This window comes from Mobula birostris, chromosome 27, assembly GCF_030028105.1.
Source record: "Mobula birostris isolate sMobBir1 chromosome 27, sMobBir1.hap1, whole genome shotgun sequence".
NCBI lineage: Eukaryota > Metazoa > Chordata > Chondrichthyes > Myliobatiformes > Myliobatidae > Mobula > Mobula birostris.
The window spans coordinates 11,490,297-11,511,642 of NC_092396.1; the positions used below are offsets into that span (position 1 = coordinate 11,490,297).

The following is a 21,346-nucleotide window of genomic DNA, read 5'->3' on the forward strand; positions in this document are numbered from 1 at the left end:
AGATCTGACCCTTCTCATGTATTTAAACTTCTTGGGATCAAGTTTTTTTCTTTGGCTTGTCACAGTTGACTACTTAGCAAGGAAGTTTTTATTGATCCCATGTTGCCTTTGAGTTTAAGTAAAGTCCATTAATTGTAATGTTCTTTGGCACTACTTTGTGACAAGGTCTGTATTTAGAGCTAGTGGACTTGCCCTTCTGCAACTCTGATCGAATCAAATTAGTGGACTGGGAGTAGCAGAGGCATTTGAGAAGAGGAGAGCAATTAGTGGTCAATACTGTCATGCCCATTTAGTACCAGCAAACACAGATAAGGTTTCCAAGGTCTCTCTTTCCAAGGCTGTATATCGTGCTTGTGTAGTTTAAGTCCACAGAGCTCTGAAAGAGGCTATGCAGTTAGGGTAGTAAAGGCATCTGGCATGCTCACCTTTATTAGACAAGGAATTGAGTTAGTCAGGAAGTTATGTTGCAGCTTATAAAGCTCTAGTTGGACCGTATCTGGAGTATTGCATTCAGTTCTTGTCACCCTATTATAGAAAGGACATCAAGCCTTTGAAGACGGTGCTGAAGGGGTTTACCAGGATGCTGCCTGGATTAGAGGGGATGTGCTATAAGGAGAATTGGACACCCTTTTTTCACTGAAGTGGTGGTGGCTGAGGGGAGATCTGATAGAGTATGTAAAATTATGAGAAGCATAGACATCCAGTATCCAGTTGAAATGTCTAATACCGGAGGGTTTGCATTTAAGCTGAGAGGGAGGTAAATTCAAAGAAGATGTGCTGGGCAAGATTTTTTCATAGAGAGTGGTGGGTGCCTGGAATTTAGTTCCTGGGAGTGTTGGGTGAGGCAAATACGATATAGGCATTCATGCGGCTCTTAGGTAAACACATAACTGTGCAGGAAATGGAAGAATATGGAGATGGTGTAGGCAGGGGGATTAGTTGGACATTTGATTCCTTACGCATTTAGTTTTGGTACAATATTCTGGGCCACAGGGTTTGTTCCTGTGCTGTACTGTTCTGTGTTCAATTCACCCTACAAACAATACATTAAACAAAAGAGCAACATTAACTGACAAGAATTGTGTGCAGGGACAGTTCATCAAAACGCGGCAAAGGAATTCTTGTGTTCAACTCAACAATAAATAGAGCCTTGGATTTAATTTCAGTTCGGAAAGATAGTACTTGAAAAGTGTGGCAATAGCTGACTGCTAGCAGCAATCCCAGTCGGAATTACTTCCTTGTGTTCTTTTGCTGTGAGATTTCCACACAAATTTTACCCTACCTCATTGATAATGATACAACAGCTGATCTGTGTGACTGGTGGATGGTGATAGGAGCTCTATGAAGAAATAGTGCTGGACTAGTTTATGACCTTCTTCTTTATCCCATCACCCCTACTGGCTCACCAAAGTAACAGGAAGCAACAGGGATGCGGTCTTTGAAGCTTGTGTCGGCATTTCTCTCGCACTGGGTTTTTACCAGATGGGGTTTCTAGCCCCATGCCTGATTCTCCTCCTTTCATAGATGGGCTTGGGACCATCCATGGCAGAGTGAGTTCATGACCTGGGGTCAGTAATTTACAAGATTCAGAATAAGGTTTGATTCAAAAAGTGAAAAGGAAATCCATGTATGTTTTGGTAAGAAATACTCTCACTGAGTTCATTATTGGTCTTCAACAAGTGTTGCCTTCTCTGCATCTCTTTCAGGAACGCTGTGTGGCTGTACTGGCTCGTGTGGAGCGAACTGACTTCCTCTCACCCATGTCCATTGGTGAAGTGGCTCATGTCAGCGCTGTGATAACCTACACATCAAAGCACTCCGTGGAGGTCCAAGTAAATGTGATGGCTGAAAATATTCTTAATGGTAGGAAATATGGTACATTATTTGAGTTTTGTTTAGAGTTCTCTCTCTTGTACACACAAATATGTTTGTGTGCGTATGTGTATCTTGTACATAGATGTTCATTATGCAACTATTTAAATCTTTAGGACTAGGGATGCATCAATACATAAGAGGTAAAGGAATAATTAGAGTCCAGCTGTCTGTTTTCAAGTATTGATTGCATTTCAAATGTTACTCTTGTCTCCCAGCTTGTCACTCGCCATCTGACAAGGGTCAATTGAGAATCCTCTTGAATTTGCCTTCACAGTTGCCTTGGGCAACTCTACACTCCTGTGTAAAGTAGTTAAACTCTGTATTCATGTGAGCAGAGTAAATCAACCCTTGTAACAATTGGAATTATTGTTGACTTTTTGATAGTTTCAGATATATTTGTACCTGTGGAATATTGTACTTCAATAAACGTCTCTTGAATGTTCCAAGAAACTGTGTAAACGGTGTAGATTTTGCAACCAGTTAAAAGAATATTCTTCATCCATTGTGGAGCATTGCAGGTGTGAAAGTTTAACACAAATGCTCACAGTGGCCAATTCTACAGTGCAAATAATGTGTAAAATGATCATTCGCCTCATGGATCTGAAACTAGTCATGAAATGTTGAGTGCTATTCACAAAGATTTTCACGTTACCTACACCTTCATCTGTGGTGAGACTGTTTTAAAATCATTCCAGGAAATTCATTATTCTTAATTTGGATCACAAACAGTCCTGATGAAGGATCTCGGTCCGAAATGTTGACGGTTTACTCTTTTCCATAGATGCTGCCTGGCCTGCTGAGTTCCTTCAGCATTTTGTGTGTGATTCTAAATTTGGAAGGTGTTGAAAGAGTGTAGTTTTCCCCTTGGTAAACTGTGAATTGTCACTATCTGCCTTCCCGAGCCTTCTGACCATCAGGAGTTAAGTGGATGATCAAATGGAGTGGATATGAAGATGATGTTTCCTATAATGATGGAGTTTAAGACCAGAGGGCACGGTCAGAATAGAAGGATGTCCGTATAGAACAGAGATAAGGAGGAGTTTCTTTGGCCAGGGGATACAGAATCTGTGGAATTCATTGCAACAGATGGCTGTGGAGGCTCTGAGGTTCTTGATTAGTAATGGCATTGAAGGTTATGAGGAGAATAGGGTTGAGAGGGCTAATATATCAGCCATGATGAAAAGGTGGAGTCGACTCAATAGGCCAATAGGTACATTCAATGTCAGAGAAATGTATACATCCTGAAATTCTTTTTCTTCAATGGGTGGAATGGCCTAATTTTGCCTCTAAGTCTTATGATTTAAGTAGTAATTAATGAGCAGCAAAGAAAAAAATGCAAATCTTGGGAATCTGAATTAAAAAAAATAGCTAGAATATTTCCACAGATGTTGCTGGATCTGCTGAGTATTACTAGTATTTTCTGTTTCTTTATTGTTAATTGATCAACTGTTTTATCTTTGGTTATTATTAGCTTGAATAGCAATATGTTGAGATCAACTTGGTTTTTCTTCTTGTTTCTTTGTCCCTTTCTTAACATTTACCAACATATCAACATAATTAATGATCTTTACAACTCATGTTCTCAATATTATTTATTATTAATATTTGTTCTTTTTATATTTACAGTTTGTCTTCTTTTGCACATTGTTTATCTGTATGTGTGTAGTTTTTCATTGATTTTATTCTCAACGGTTCTGAAAGTCCACAAGAAAAGGAATCTTTTTCTTTGATGATAAATTTACTTTGAACTGTTAAAAGTTTACCTATTTCATCGAAAATAATTTTCCAACCGTCTACAATTTATTTTTAATGAATTGGTGTGTGGTATATATTCAACTTTTTAGCTGCCTGAATGGTCTGCAAAATGTGCGTCTGGTGCCCTGATAAAGCATTGTAGAGCTGGCCATGTTTCAAAGACTATTAGCAATCTAGGCTAAACTGTCCAATGTTTTTACAACTGACTGTTCTGGAGGCTAAATCATTGGGTACAATTAAAGTGGTTTGATAGGTTCTTGATTAGTAAGGTTATGAGGAAAAGGCAGAATGGAGTTGAGAGAGATGATGAATCAGTCATGATCAAATGGCAGATAAACTTGATGAGCTGAATGGCCTAATTCTGCTCCTTTGTCCTGTGGTTGTATCACATGTTCTTCTGGATATTTTGCCTGTGTTGAGATATATAACACTAATTGAAAGTGAAATGTTGGCAAGAGGTCGAAAGTGGGAGCTTTATTGGCAATGGTGTTCGCAGCAGATGGTGAGACGGGTGGCTTTGAGTTAGATCCTTCACCGTGCAAAGGGTTAAGAATATTTCATCGATTTCACTGTCTTCAGGTGCAACCTGCCAAAACGCTGAAATGTTAAGCAGAGCGAAAAACTAAGAACTTAATCAAAGATTAGGGTTAAATTATTCTGTTCTATTTTTGGAAATCTAGTTAATTCTTTGAAGTTAAATTTTAGCTAGCCCTATTTTAATTATAATCTAGTTAGCACATAAGGGACACTAAATCCAACTATGTGAAATAAATGATTTGAACAAATAAATTAGGCTAATGAAGCTGTAAATGGTATGATAGGGCAGATGAAGGTGCAGTGATTATAATGAAATGGCAGTGTAACGAACGGGAGGAGCAAATCAGAAAGGTACAGATAATGGCCAAAATGAAATTTCATGAATTTCACATGTTCACACAAGGCTAAACTGCCTTATACACTGAGTGGCCATTTTATTACCTACAAGAGGGACCTAACAAAATGGCCACTGAGTGTATGTTTGTGGTCTTCTTCTGCTGTAGTCCATCCATTTCAAGGTTCAGCATGTTGTTCATTCAGAGATGTTCTCCTGCACACCACCGTTGTAACACCTAGTTATTGGCGTTCCTGTCAGCTTGAACCAGTCTGGCCAGTCTCCTTTGACCTCTCTCATTAACAAGCCATTTTCAACCACAGAACTGTTACTCACTGGACAGTTTTTGTTTTTTGCACCATTCTCTTTAATCTCTAGAACCAAGATTCCCAACCTTTTTATACCATGGAATAATACCATTAAGCAAGGGCTCCGTGGACCCCAACCCCAGGTTGGGAACGTCTGCTTTAGAGGCTGTTGTGAATGAAAATCCCAAGAGATCAGCAGTTTCTGAGATACTCAAACTACCCCATCTGGCACCATTAACCATTCCACTGCCAAAGTCACTTAGATCATATTTCTTCCCCTATTCTGATGTTTGATCTCAACAAAAAACAAATCTTTTGATGATGCCTGCATGCTTTTATGCATTGAAATGCTGCCATATGATTGGATGATTAGATATTTGTATTAATGGACGTGTGTACAGGTGTACCTAATAAAGTGACTACTAAGTGTAAAGCAGGAGTGGGTCAGAGCTATGCAGGTCCAGATGATGTGTCCATTTTTGAATCAGAATCAGGAATCAGTTTTAATACTACTGGCATATGTCATGAAATTTGTTAACTTTACAGCAGCAGTACAATGAAATACATGATAAATGAATATAGAGAAAAAAACTGAGTTACATTAAGTATATATATGTCTATTAAATAGTTAAGTTAAAATAAGTTGTGTAAAATAACAGAAATAAAAAAAGTAATGAGGTAGTGTTCTTGGGTTCAATGTCCATTTAGAAATTGGATGGCAGAGAGGAAGAAGCAGCTCCTGAATCACTGAGTCTGTGCCTTCAGGATTGTGTACCTCCTTCCCAATGGTAACAGTGTGAAAAGGGCATGTCCTGAGTGGTGGATGCTGTCTTCCTAAGGCACCGCTCCTTGAAGATATTTTGGACATAACAGAAGCTGGTTACCGTGACAGAGCTGACAGAGATTCTGCAACTTATTTCGATCTTGTGCAGTAGCCACCCCCCCCGCCCCCATATCAGATGGTGAAGTAGCCAGTCAAAATGCTCTCCACAGTACATTTGTAGAAGCTTTTGAGTGTTTTAGTTGACAAACCAAATCTCCTCAAACTCCTGATGAAATATAGCTGCTGTCTTGCCTTATTTATAGCTGCATCAATAGCTCCTCAGAGATACTGACATCCAGGAACGTGAAATTGCTCACTCTCCCCACTTCTGTTCCCTTATCCATCCTGAAGTCCACAATCAGCTCTTTGGTCTTACTGACACTGAGTACAAGGTTGTTGCTGCTACACCACTCAACTAACTGGTATATCTTGCTCCTGTATGCCCTTTCATCACCATCTGAAATTCTGCCAACAATGGTTGTATAATCATCAAATTTATAGATGGCATTTGAGCTGTGCCTAGTCTCACAGTCACGGGTGTAGAGAGAGAGTAGAGCAGTGGGTTAAGCACACATCCCTGTGGATTGCCAGTGCTAATAGTCAGCGAGGTGGAGATGTTATTTCCAGTCTGCACAGATTGTAGTCTTCCGGTTTGCAAGTTGAGAATGCAGTTGCAGAGATTCTGTAGCTTTTTGATCAGGACTGTAGGAATGATGGTGTTAAATGCTGAGCTATAGTCAATAAAGAGTGTCCTGACATAGGTACTTTCATTGTCCAGGTGATCCAAGGCTGCATGGAGAGCCATTGAGTTTGTGTCTGCTGTAGACCTATTGTGGCGATAGGCAAATTGCAGTGGGTCCAGGTCTTTCCTGAGTCAGGTGTTGATTCTAGCCATGGTCAACCTCAAAGCATTTCATCACTCTAGATGTGAGTGCTACTGTACGATAGTCATTGAGGTAGCTCATGCTGCCAGTTGCCCTTTTGAAGCAGGTGGGAACTTCCAACTGTAGATTTAAAAGAGAGGTTAGTAGAGGTTGCTGAAAAGGATGATGAGGTAAAATATCAGTCATAATATGATGTATGTCAGAACAGACTGGAGGGGTTGGATGGCCTACTCTATAATTCATTGGAAGTGGCGACACTGGTAGATAGAGCTGTAAAGAGAACATTTGGTACCTTGGCTTTCATACATCAAAGTACCGAGTATTGGAGTTGGGATGTTATGCTGAAGTTGTGTTAGATGCTGGTAAGGCCTAATTTGGAATATTATGCGCAGTTCTGATCACCTAAATACGGGAAAGATATCCATAAGTTTGATAGAATACAGAGAAAGTTTACAAGAGTGTTGCTGGGACTTGTGAACCTGAGTTATAGGGAAAGTTTGAATAGGTTAGGACTTTTTCCCCTGGAGCATAGGAGAATGAGAGAAAATTTGATAGAGGTATATAAAGTTATGAGGGGTGTAGATAGGGTAAATGCAAGCAGGCTTTTTCCACTGAGATTGGATGAGACTAGAACTAGAGGTCATGGACTAAGGGTGAGAGGTGAAATGTTTAAGAGGAACATGAGGGAAACATCTTCACTCAGAGGCTGGTGCAAGTGTGGAAAGAGCTGCCAGCAGAAGTGGTGGATGTGGGTTCGGTTTCAACTTTTAAGAGAAATTGGATAGGTACATGAATGGGAGGGGTATGGAGAGCTATGGTCTGGGTGCAGGTTGATTGGACTAAACAGACCAATAGTTCACCGACTAGATGGGCCGACTGGCCCTTTTCTGTGCTGTAATGTTCTCTGATTCTATCACTCTACTCTTGCTCCTGTTTCTTATGGTCTCATGTTCAAACCAAACAGGAAAAGCTGAAAATGCTAGAATCCTGAATAAGTTCCAAAGCTATAGGCTACTTTTGTAGGGTACTCTTCCAATCTAACACTTTAGTAACCAAGGGGTGGGGTGGAATTCAAAATAGCATCTCTATCAATTTCAGTTAGTGGTAGAGAGTCATATGACATTTATCTCTGGACATTGGACTGTATTAACATTCCTTGAGCTCCTGCATTGATTTTCTGTTAATATAGATGGTGTCTGACAGCTGTTCATTTTGTAAATAAATTCATAACAGCACAGCATTTGTATTTTCATCCAAAACCGTCTAACCGAGGGGTTCTCACCCTTTTTTATGCCATGGACTCTTACCATTAAGCGATGGGTCCATGGACCCCAGGTTGGGAACCTCTGATCTAATCCTAACTCTAAAGTCTATTTCTTTGAAGTTTATTTACAAGGTAACTTGTCTTGTTACATACACCTGTTAGGGTACATTCTCCAGTTACCTTATAAGGTAACCATAGCCTTCAGCCAGGAGCAGATGTCATCAGGTGGTTCCCAACCTTCACCGAGTGTTTTGACCCTTAACCACGACACTCTCCAGTTGGTGGGCCGGCAGTGGTGGCCAAATCACTGCCCATCTGCTCCTGGCTTCCAGCTTCCCTCCTCTCGCCTACTCCAAATCCAACAAGAGGCTCGTTCTGCCTCTTACCCCATCCTACTTGCTTTTGTGTTGATTTTACTGAATCCTAATGGGGCTTATATTTATTGTTTTTCTTCAGCCTTGCACTATTAACAGTGCAATTGAGTTTATTTTCTCTGCACACTCTGTTTGATTTGTCCGTAAGGGTTAGTTACAAGATAATACCTTTCATATTTGCAATGAAGTAAATACTTAAACCTGAAATTGGACCATCTTTCTGGACCATTCTGTAAACATAGTAATCTTATTTATAAGGCTCCATTGAGAAAAATGTGGAAAATAGGCTTCTTACAAAGTGTCTTGTTCAATGATTCAAGGTCATTCTGTCTTTTTCATTGGGGACCTTTTCTCATGCATTTATTTATGTAGTCCTCCATCTTAGTAGTACTGTAGTAATTTGGACACAAGTTTGTCCCTGTGAAGATCCAACCTGTAGAAATTCCTGTAAAGCAAATACTCTTCTTGGTATAACTCTTGGACTATGAACACAGTACGAATGATTTTATATTAAACACAATGTTTTCTGTGAATTTGTGTAAAAGTCTGTATACAGAGTGTGGAAGTTAGAAAGAGATTTGATCTTCAGTTATCAAAAACATTATTAACATAGAGGACCCAAATACGAGAATATATGCAGATGCTGGAAATCCAGAGCAACACACACAAAATGCTGGAGGAATTCAGCAGGTCAAGCAGCATCTATGGAAAGGACGAAAACGTCGACGTTTCGGGCCGAGACCCAAGGACTGGAAAGAAAGAGAAGAAGTCAGAGTAGGAAGGCAGTGTGGAGGGGAGGAAGAAGTACAAGGTGGTAGGTGATAGGTGAAACCGGGGGAGGGGGAGGGGTGGCGTAAAGAGCTGGGAAGTTAATTGGTGGAAGAGATAAAGGGCTGGAGAAGAGGGAATCTGGTAGGGGAGGATGGAAGATCATGGAAGAAAGGGAAAAAGGAGGTGCACCAGAGGGAGGTGATGGATAGGTAAGGAGATACGGTGAGAGATGGAAACAGGAATGGGGAATGGTGAGGGAGAGGGGACAATTACTGGAAGTTTGAGAAATCGATGTTCATGCCATTGGGTTGGAGGTTACCCAGACAGAATATAAGGCGTGGCTTCTCCAACCTGAGCGTGGTCTCATCATGGCAGTAGGATGTTGATGATGAGTGGCTTCTTGAAGCACTGGACCGGAGCTGCAAGAGAAGATTGATGGTGGGCATTAAAAACATGGACCAAGAGAAAATATTTTGTCACCAGAGTAATCATCGCCAGTGGAGTTTGTGAAGTCACAGAGTATAGGAGTGGAAGGTATTAGTTCAATGAAACATCATTTAATTTACTTAGGAATAAAGTTGTGAGGGTCAAAGTAGAGCATTGTGAACTTCAGTAACCAATGATCGTCACAAGGGACAAGTGAAATCAGAGTATCCAGTGAATAACATCAGGGGTTTCTGTCTCAGCTTGATGATTTCAGTGTATGAAGGAGGTTATTGTGGTATTTTAGTATTCCACTGGCATAGTTAATGAATGAAAGGAAGGTGACCTTGGTTTAAGCAGTACTCCAAGGACCTTCATACAGTTATAGAGTCATACAGCACAGAAGCAGACCCTTAAACCCAAGTAGGCCATGTTGCCTACCTGTCCCTTCAAGCCTTCCTTATCCCTGTCAAAATGACTTCTAAATGTTGAAGGTAAATTTGTGTTATCAAAGTACGTGTGTACATGTTACCAAACACCAGATACTATCTTGAGATTCATTTACTTTCAGTCATTCACAGTAAAACGAAGAAATATAATAGAATCAGTGAGAGGCTACACACAGAGACTGACAAGCAACCAATGTGCAAAAGACAAACTGAAAATACACAAGTACCAATAATAATAATAAGTAAATGAATTATTATTTACTTTATGGGCATGTGGCCAAGTGGTTAAGGCATTCGTCTATGATTTAGTTCGAGCCTCAGCTGTGGCAGCGTGTTTGTGTCTTTGAGCAAGGCACTTAACTGCACATTGCTCTAGTCTGTGCGAGGAGTGGCGCCCCACACAGACTTCCAATCTGCGCTTTGTAAGGCAGGAAAATGCCCGATGCAGGCCTCTCATGGTCTGAGTCGACGTTCCCTCCCCTTATTTATGATTTATATTACTGTATTATATAATATTTACTCCATTAGGTCTCTCCTCAGCCTCTTACAGTCCAAGGAAAAAGTCCCAATCCTGTCCAGCCTCTCCTTATATCTCAAGCTGCTCCCTGCTCCCCCCCCCCCTCCAAAGTTCTGGTAGTATTCCGGTGAATCTTTTCTGCTTAAAAATAACAGTTCATTTGCTTGTTGCTGAAAAAAGATTGCAATATATAAGAATTTCCAGGCCCTTGTATTTGTTGGCATTCATTCTCAACTGGAGGCACTCCACATTTGAGAGAACAGACTGAGTCCTGATTTTAGAGTTAAAGGAAATGAATTTGCATGTGTTAAATTCTCAGATGTCCCAAAGCATAATTCCTATTATTTAGGCAACTATTTTGAGCATACAAGTTCCTCAAATCAGTGTGATATGAAGGACTACTTAATCTATTTTTAGTGGTTTCGTTTGATGGAATTATTAACCAGGACCACAGGGGAATTCTCTGCTCTCTGATGAATAGCATCACAAAAATCTTTGTTCTGGTCTTTTTATATACTGTATGTCTGTCAAAAGATGACAGTTCTGGGATAAAGTGAGATTGAGGCCGATGGATCCGTACTCCCTTGAGTTTGGGTGGATGAGAGACGATCTCACTGAAATATCAGAGGACTTGGCTGGGTACATGTTAAGAGTTTGCTTTCCCTGGATAAAGTATCTGCATTTTCATGCCATCAGGATAAATGGTCAGTGATTCAGAATTGATATGAAGTAATTACTACTTTTGGAGGGATGTGGATGCTCGGGCATGGATTATACTCACAGCTGCGACTGACATATTTTCAGATTCTGTGGAAATCAGACAAAAAGGACACTGACCATGGAAGTGGGGCAACACGGTAGTTTGGGGGTTACGGCATCACTTTACAGTGCTATCTGTGAGATCAGGGTTTGATTCCCACAGCTGTCTGTAAAGAATTTGTACGCTCACCTAATGACTATGTGGGGTTCTTCCCGGTGCTGCAATTCACCACCCCCCCACGTTAGGGTTAGGGTTAGTGAGTTGTGGGCATGCTATGTTGATGCCAGATAGCAACGCTTGCGAGCACAATCCTCACTAATTTGACGCATACAGCACATGTCACTGTACGTTTCGACGTGCATGTGGCAAATAAACCTAATCTCTGTCTTATCTTTTTTTAGAAGGTGGTAATTAGAATTAGAAATTGTTATATAGATTGCTCAAAGCAGTAATTGTTCAAGAGTCAGCTATGATCTAACTGAAGCCTGATTATACTTGAATAGTTGACTCCCATTCCACTTTCCTTTGCTTTTGTGCTCCTAGATATTGCAGTGGGAGATTAAGATGGGTTATTTATTGGTTTGAGTCTTGATCCCAAACCCTTTGAAGCCAGAGCTCGAGTCGAGAATGCTACCACTGGCCCCAGATGGCACTTGAGTGGAAAATAATTGATGGTATAAAGCAAAACAATAAATTGAATCATTAAGAATAATATGTAGACCTAGAGTTTTACATCAGATCCCTACAGAATTGAGCTTTCCAATACTTGGTTAATTACTGTGTTTGCTTATTATCATTTGCAGGATCCCTACGGAGTACTGTATGAACAGGACTTACACAGTTCCTTAATCTTTTTTGTAGCTTGGAAAGAGTTTTCATAAAACAATTTGACTCATTGAAATATGGATATATGGGCACTTATGCTAAGGTGGCTTCTCTGATTGAAAGTAATACTGGTAGCCCAAGAACGACACGGGATAGAGCCAGTTAACTTGTCCCCATGAATGTTCTGAACTCCCGCTAAAGTTCCTGAGATAAATTTATCCATGGCGCATGGTGCCATGAATGATGGAAATTACATGGGAAGGTTTTGGAGCTAGAGAACTGAGTGAAAATTTTAGCATTCCTTTGAGCATGGAATCATAGAAATTTAAGTTCAAAGTAAATTCATTATTGAAGTACGTATATGTCACCATATTTTGAGATTCGTTTTCTAGCAGGCATTTACAGAAAAGTAAAGAAATACAATAGAATTTATGAAAAACCATACATAAATAAAGACTACAAACAATGGATGAGAAAAAGAAGACAAACTGCAGAAAAAGAATATATATATACTACTGAGAACATAAGTTGTAGAGTCCTTGAGTCTTTGTAAGTGAGTCTGTAGGTTGTGCAATCAGTTCAGAGTTGAGGTGAGTGAAGTTATCCATGCTGGTTGTAGGCTATGAGGTAGGCTATGTTGGCGCATGGCCAAGTGGTTAAGGCATCAGTCTAGTGATCTGAAGGTTGCTAGTTTGAGCCTCAGCTGAGCTGTTGTGTCCTTGAGCGAGGCACTTAACCACACATTGCCCTGCTACGACACCGGTGCCAAGCTGTATCGGCCCTAGTGCCCTTCCCTTGGACAACATCGGTGGCATGGAGAGGGGAGACTTGCAGCATGGGCAATTGCAGGTCTTCCATATAACCGTGCCCAGGCCTGCACTCTGGAAACCTTCCAAGGTGCAAATCCATGGTCTCATGAGACTAACGGATGCCTACAGTAGGCTATAGTATAGAAAAAGGCCATTTGCCCCTTGATGTCCGTGTTCACCAAAACGAACTTTAAGGGAGTCACATTTCACAGTTTTTGTTGCAGAGACTGGCATCTTATGGTTCATAAATCATTCATCCATATATATTTTGAATGGGATGAGGTTTTCTGCCTCCATCATCCTTTCAGGCAATGAGTTCTTTACACCCCATTTATTGAGTAAGATACTTCCACCCACATCCCTCCAGTCTGCTTTCTGTCACTTAAATCTGAGCACCCCATCTCTCTACTAAGAGAAATATGCTCTCTCTCCTTACCTGTCTGTATCTCCCATAATTTAGTGCAGCTCAATTAAATTTCCCATTTCTTCCAAGGAAAACAACCTTTTTCAGGATTATAGCTCATCCTTTCCAGTGCTTTCACATCCAAGTCTATGGTCTTTGTTACCTGGGAAGCCGCAGTTTTGTCCATGCTATATCATTGGTGAAGGCGTATTGTTCACCATTTTAGCTGAGGTGTACTTACATAAAATGTCCACATAAAGAATAACATGTGTGACCTATTTGCTATTATCATCCTCATCAAAGCTGAGCTATACTGTGCATATGCCTTGAACTTACTAATTCTTCCTTTGTGAATCTGCACTTTCGTTCCTTGCAGAGTAGTAGCATAAAAATAGCACAGCATTAAGGGTTCCTTCTCCCTCTCCTCACAGGAGCAACAAACTCTGCCACCTTGTCTTTAATGAAGAGCTAATGGGAAATCTGTGTTTAAAACTGGGTGTGATGGGGGTGGGTTGTAGGTGGTGATGGTGCCGTAAGAAAGAATTGCAGAATTCTGAAACAAAGACATGTTTTCCTGAGCGCTTTCCTTAAAGCAGTATTTTACAGCATCTGACAACAGAAAATAATTGGACCAGAATTTATTAGCTGTCTGTCATTTCCAATTAGCCTCTGTTTTCTTTTACAGAGTATGTTGCACTCTGTGAAGAAGACTGAAATATTCTGAATGGCCTATTTCACAGAATTGTAAATGTTTCCCTGCCTCCTCTGCACTGTATTTTCTAACTTGAGTTTGCCCTTGATGAATTTCCTTTTAACTCTGAATAAACACGGCATTTGGGTGGACAGTGGCTGTACTTAAATTTGTGTTTAATCAAAAGAAGGTTAAGAGTGAGAAGGGGCTTTTGGTTCACTGCATGTTGGTCCACAAGAGAGACATGCAACATTTCCATAGCGTTGCTATAGAGACCATCCTGTCAGGATTGTTTTGGTTGGGTGTGATGCAAATCTCGTTCCCAAAAGCATACTGTCATATTCAGTTTGAGTCAAGACCCGATTACATTTTTAGTTGCATGTAATTATTATCTTGCAGTGATCTGAAAACCAGAAGTGGTTTGCCAGACGTCTTTGCATTCTTTCTCTCTTTAAATAATTTTAAGTGAGTTTTTAATAGAGAAATAGTTGTATTCTGGCTAAGTTTATTAAATAATTAGAGAAGGTTGTCATGGATCAGACAGTAGATGAAATTTGTATGCATAAGTATTTATAAGCAAGGAAGAGTGCGAGATGGAAAGGCACCTTGTTTATTTTTTTAATCAAATGTTCCCTGTATTTTATTGAGATATACAAACTTCATTAAAATGTAATGAAAAGACACATTGAAAATTGCAATAACTTGTTTTGAAATCATTAATCTTTCCATACTTATGGGAATGTAAATTATTTTAGAGGAAAACAACAGGGGTTCATCTAAATTATAATTCTGTCCTTAAGATGTAACAATGGCGACATTTTCATTCACATTGATGTGTCAAGAAGAATTAAGAATTAATTTGTATATTAACAAAACATTGCACGTTACTGTGTGGGACATTTTATCTGCAGGATGCATGCAGCAGGATTGTAAACCTGGTTGCAGAGAATGTCCTTCTCATTCCACTGATTCTGTGTGTATCATTTGCCTATGTATGCACTCATATCCTTTCCTGATTAAGATTGCATTTCATTTCATAACACCAACACAATTTTTCCAAAAATAAAATACCGCAGATGCCGGAAGTATGAGATAAAAGGGAAATCCTGGTGGTGTTTATATGTCAGGGAACAATGATTTATAGAGAAGCAAAGCTAACATATCAGGTCAATGGCCCTTCATTAAAACTGAGTTGTTGCAGGTCTTTCTGCATTCTTCGGTAAGATTGTGTCATGTTTTTTTTGGTTTATACATCCTTGAATAAATGCTGTCCAGTTCAAAAGGCTCAAACAGCAAATAGCTCCAAGTGTTTTTTTGTAAATTTCTTCATCTGCCATTTTATATTCAATCAAAAGTCAGATCAGAATATTAAATATAAACAAGACGTGAGCCTTTATTATTGTTTTTTTAAACAATTTTTGGTTGGATTAATTTAAACTATTGGATCAAGAGCAACACGCACAAAATGCTGCAGGGCCTCAGCAGGTCAGGCAACATCTATGCAAATGAGTAAACCGCCGGCATTCTATTATGTGTGCATTGATGCAGCCTGACCTGCTGAGTTCCTCCAGCATTTTCTGTGTGTTTCTTTGGATTTCCAGCATCTGCAGACTTTCTTGTATTGGATCAAGAGGAAGAGAAGGAGCTTGCATGTACACAGTCCCTCTTTCAACTTTGGGATGCTCTAACCCAAAGTTGTGAAAGGAGTTGATATCGTTAAATTATTTTTGATGTTCAGTCCTTGCTGCAATGTGTGGTAGTGTTGTTGCCAATACACACTGCAAGAATCCACAGAAAGGAACATCTCAGAAAGAAAGGGAGAACAAACTTATATTCCGTAGACCCTTTCATGAACATAGGACATCCCAAGAAGACCTTATGTTCAGCAATGTGCTTTTGGAATATTGCCTCTTTTGGAGTATCAAGAAGTATGGCAGCCAAGTCTCACAAACAGCAATGACACAAAAGACCAGGCTGTTGGTTGATGAATTAATACTGTGCAGACCACTGGGAGATTTCCCCTGCTAATCTTTGAATAATGCCTTAGGATTTTACGTATCCATCCCGAGGTAATGTTTCAGGCAAATGGTGGCAATGCCAACTGTGCAGTACTCAGTATTAATTAGAATTGCTGGTTGGAATTATGATCCCATATAGTCTGATTTCGAGAAGAGAGTGAATGAACCACACAAAATATACACATACTCAGAATGAAACTCGGTTAACATAAAAGAAATCACACATAACTGAATCCAAGCAGGACCACTCCCAGTGTGTCAGACACTCGTCTTGATCTCAGCCATAGAATATCAGCACCAAAAGGATAGACTCCTACAATTGACCTTTAATGGGTGGTATTATACCCCTGGTGAGATAGTGGGGTGGAGATACGTCTCTACCAAAGGAAGTGTAAAGTGCTTCTTACCTCTGCTAGCCTGCAGGTCACCCTTGGGCAAGGTGTAGCACCAGCTTAGCCACCCCACCCCCAGTCAGAGTCACGGGAAGCCATGGGTGCAGGTGGTGGATGGCTGTATGAGAAGGTGCCTATCACAAGTCCTGGTTATGCGACCACTGATGCCAGGTAGACACTCTCTGAAGAGTATTGATAATGGCTGGGGTCACCCGTCTTAGAAAAACACTGACCAGAAGAAGGCACTGGCAAGCCACTTCGTAGAAGAATTTGCTACGAACAATCATGGTCATGAGACCATGATCACCTCCGTCATACGACACGGTACATAATGATGATGATGTACTACTGGTACCTACTTTCCTGCATTAAGTTTAGTTCTGCTGAGGATTCTTTAAGAGACTACTAAAAAGTTTAGTGTACTTTAGTGTATTACAGAATAAAATATTTTCTTATAGGACTGAAATTGACAGGAATGTACCAGAATTCTGAAAGAGCAATGACTTCTCCCTCCACCACCACTACTTGGCCATTTCCTGTCAGTCACCTTAGGTACAGACACTCCTGTGCCTACTGCTACTTCATGTACATACAATCAATCTATGTATTTCAGCGATCTTATTTATTCTTTGTTGTACTCTTTATCTTGGTGTGTTTTTCATATGTTGCATCAGATCCAGAGTACCAATTATTTCATTTTCCTCTACATTATGTACAGGAAATGACATTATGCAATCTTGAATCTTGAATCTCACCATACTTGACATCTCTGTTGAATAGGCTGCTGCCGGCTGTTGCCCCTAAAAGCTATGATAGGTTGATATTTGGAGCTTTTGTTATGGGCATAGTCATTTTTGTATTGCCTTATTTTTACCATTGTGATTTCAAGAAAGATAAGGCAAAATTGCCAGAGAATTTTCAATAGTTAGCATAGCATATTTCAATCAGTAGGTACACGACCCTTGGTGCAGATGATCCACCCAAAAAGTCTACACTGTAATTAATAAAATATGACAGAATTAATACCTTTTTTAAATTTTGGGATGCGGATGATGAAACCAAGAAGCGTTTTGATAAGAAATCATCAAGGTTAAAAAGAAAAGATGAGATAATTCAGGAGTGCTTGTGAAATTGGGTGGGAGAGGGTGGGGAGTGGTTATTATTGGTTCATTTAAAAGTGGTAAACAGTTACATTGGAGGATCTTGGCAGATCTGCCTGAAATTTATATCTTTTCACCAGCAAAGAAAAACATCCGTGACTTGAAAGTTCAGATGGAAAAAAAAACAAATTTGAAAGGAGAAGAAACCAAGTTTATGGTGCTGTCTTCTCCTTTTTCGATTGCCATCTGTGGATGAGTAAAACACGTCGCCTGAGTAAAACATTGCTCGGGAAATTAGCCTTGAGAGCAGTTAGGAATTTCATAATTATCATTCAGTATTAATTGCACACAGCAGCATGATAACACACAGAGTTTACTCAGCGGCACAAAATTAAGGAAGTAAATAGATGATGGCTGTTTTTCATTGTAGACAGTATGATAATGAGCTGCTATGAAAGTATGCCTGACACAAAATATCATTTTAAGAATGTTCAACTTGACCTTTCTACAAAGAATTAAATTTGTCAGTCATCAGGTAGTGGTAATTGAGAATGGTTAATATATCCAAATCAAGTGATTGCTACTGTGTCTGCCCTTGAAAATAGGCACCAGATTCTCATGAGGTTTCTTGAGCATATTCATGATTTGAACTGAATTCTCATATTGACTTATGTATGAAATGGGATTAATTTTGTTCAAAACCATAATTGCAGACTCAAAATGGTTGGTATCAAAAATTACAGCATAGTATAAACCCTTCAGCCCAGGTTGCTGTGCTGATCTTCTAACCTACTATAAATTCAGTCTACCCCCTCCCTCCTACTTAACCCTCAATTTTTCTCTCATCCATGTGCCTATCTAGGAGTTACTTAAATGCCTCTAATGTGTCTGTTTCTACCACCACCCTTTCAGCACATTCACGTACTCACCACTCTGTAAGATAACTTGCCTTTGACATCCTTCCCAATACTTTCCTCCAATCACCTTGAAATTATGTCCTTTCGTATTAACTACTTCTGCCCTGGGAAAAAAGTCTATGGCTATCCAGTCGATCTATGCCTTTTGTCATCTTGTACACCTCCAACAAGTCATTACTCATCCTCCTTAGCTCTAGAGAGTAAAGTCCTAGCTTGCTCAACCTGTCCTCATAAAAGACACACTTTCTAAACCAGGCAGCATCCTGTTAAGTCGCTTCTGCGCCCCTGTCTAAAACTTCACAGCCTTCCTATTTGAGGCAACTAGAACTGAACGTAATATTCCAAGTGTGGTCTAACTAGGGCCTCATAGAGCTGCAACATCACCTCATGGCTCTTGAACTCAATCCCCCAACTAGGAAGGCCAATACACAGTATGTCACTTAACTGTGTATGGGGAACATAGGAAAAAAGAACAGAGGGGGTCATAAAACTGTTTACTCTTCTAATTTTGAATAAGGTGTGCACAACAAGCACGAGGGCTTTCATTAGCGTATACAAGAGTGGCACTGTTTATGTTGGATGACTGTGAATGCCTAAGCCGTGGCTTCCCACCCTTTTTTATGCCATGGACTCTGGACTCCAACCACTAACTGAGGGATCTGTGGACCCCTGGCCTAAGCAATCAGGGATTTTTGGGCTTCTGTCTGAGTCCCAATCAGTGGGTATACCCTGCCTTCATTCCTTTGCCAAACAAAGGGCTTGTAAGGCCCCAAATCTTTCCAGTTTGAATGTATGTTACATTATTAGTAGGTAATGAGCTCCTGATCTTGCCTGGACACTGAGCTGGAGCCTCATGGATGCTGCTTAGCTTTCCACTGGGCCATCGGTGTCAGTCAGGCACGTGAGCGGTTCTGATATTGGTGAAAGTCATTGTACCCGTATTCCCCAGATTGACTTCTCCATCCTTGGACCCTGACATGCTCCACTGTCAGGGTCTGGCCCAGTGTAAACACTCATTGTTCTGTTTTCCTTGTCTACAACACAGCGGTATGGACATTGAATTTTACATTTTCAGATAACCCTTTGTTGTTCTCCTCCTCTCTCCTTCTGATCTACCTCCAGTCTCCTCCCCTCCAGCACTCCATACCATTTTCATCCCCCTTCCCTTCCTAGTTCTACCCACACACATCACTCCCTCCCACCAAACCTGGTTTCATCTGCCTTTCACTTCTTCCTATTATCATCTTCCTTATCAGATTCCAGCACAGGAAGCCTCTTGTGTTCCTGTTTTATCACCATCCTGCAGGTGTCTCCACCTTCACCACCTCCCTTCCCACCTGCCAGACTGGATAACTGCTTTGCTGAGCACTTGCCCTCTCTCTGCATTGGCCACTTTGAGCTCCTGGATGCAATTTCCCACTATTCAGGACATTTTCAAAGACAGGTATGTTAAAAGTGGCCCAAAGGATCACTGGGGACCTGAGTCACCCCAACCACAAACTATTCCAGCTGCTACCATCCGGGAAACGGTACTGCAGCATAAAAGCCAGGACCACCAGGCTCTGGGACAACTTCTTCCACTAGGCCATCAGACTACTTAATTCATGCTGACACAACTGTATTTCTATGTTATATTGACTGTCCTGTTGTACATAATATTTATTATAAATTGCACATTTAGGCGGAGAGGTAACAAAGATTTTTACTCCGCATGTATATGAAGGATGTAAGTAATAAAGTCAATTCAATTCAATTTAAAGCCAATTCAATTCAATTCAGCACTTCTTACTATTCCCTCACTGACCTATTTATCTTCGGCTTGCTCCATTGTCTGGCCAAGGCCAAACACAAATTAGAGGAACAGCACCTCATGTTCTCCCTGGGGGTCTACAACCTAGTGGCAAGAACATTGAATTCCCTCCTTCCAGGTACCCCACATCCCTCTGTTCCTTTCTCCCTCTTCTGACCAACTCCATTTGTCTCTTACACCCCTTTCTATCCAATATTCCCAGCCCCTATTAACCAGTTTTATTCATCCCCCAACCTGGTTCCATCTGCTTAACACCCCAGCACTCTATCCGCTCCATCCTGTCCCCACGCTGTTCCCATCTCCCTTGTCTGTTTCACATTCCTTTCTTGTCGGATTCCGTAAGTGCAGTCCTTTGTTCTCTCTGCCAGTTACCTCCCAGCCTCTCACTATCTTCATGCCTCAATGCCCCAAGTCACCTCTTTTGTACGGGCTTGCACTGCTAGCCCTGGTGCTGGACCCTGACACGAAATGCTGACCATCCCTTTGCTTCCACAGATACTGCCTGACCTGCCTGGTTCATAGAAACATAGAAAACATACAGCACAATACAGGCCCTTCGGCCCACAAAGCTGTGCTGAACATGTCCCTAGCTTAGATCTACCTAGGCTTTACTCATAGCCCTCTATTTTTCTAAGCTCCATGCGGCCATCCAGGGGTCTCTTAAAAGACCCTATTGTTTCCGCCTCTACCACCGCCACCGGCAGTTAATTCCACGCGCTCACCACTCTCTGCGTAAAAAAACTTACCCCTGATATCTCCTCTGTACCTACTTCCAAGCACCTTAAAACTATGCCCTCTCGTGCTAGCCATTTAAGCCCTGGAGAAAAGCCTCTGACTATCCACACAATCAATGCCTCTCATTATCTTGTACACCTCTTTCAGGTCACCTCTCATTTTCTGTCGCTCCAAGGAGAAAAGGCCAAGTTCACTCAACCTATTCTCATAAGGCATGCTCCCCAATCCAGTCAACGTCCTTGTAAATCTCCTCTGCACTCTTTCTGTGGTTTCCATGTTCATGCTTTCTATGCTCATGCATTTTTTTTTCCCTACGTCCACCTACCTCCCCCTCCCTTATCTGTCTCCATCTCTCCACTGTGCTAGAACTATCCTAGATCCATCACTTACACACTGGGTCCTATCTCACCCCTCCTCCCCTGCTCTTAATGTTCCCTCTCTACACCCAGTCCTGATGCAAGCGTTTGACCCAAAGCACTGAAAATTCCTTTGGCATCGCAGATGCTGCTCAGCCTGTTGAATTCCTCTGACAGGTTGGTTGTTTTTCCTTGCATGGTTATTGGGCATCTGCT

At 40.8% G+C, this 21,346-nt stretch overlaps 1 protein-coding gene across 4 annotated transcripts in view; it reads left to right on the forward strand.

Moving 5' to 3' along the window:
* The window catches only part of acot7 (acyl-CoA thioesterase 7), a 257,856-nt gene that overhangs the window by 58,466 nt on the left and 178,044 nt on the right, over positions 1-21,346 (forward strand). For all 4 annotated transcript variants that reach the window (XM_072245005.1, XM_072245006.1, XM_072245008.1 and 1 more), the window contains exon 3: positions 1,707-1,863. In XM_072245005.1, the coding sequence (XP_072101106.1) occupies positions 1,707-1,863 (157 nt within the window). The remainder of the gene's footprint in view (positions 1-1,706; positions 1,864-21,346) is intronic.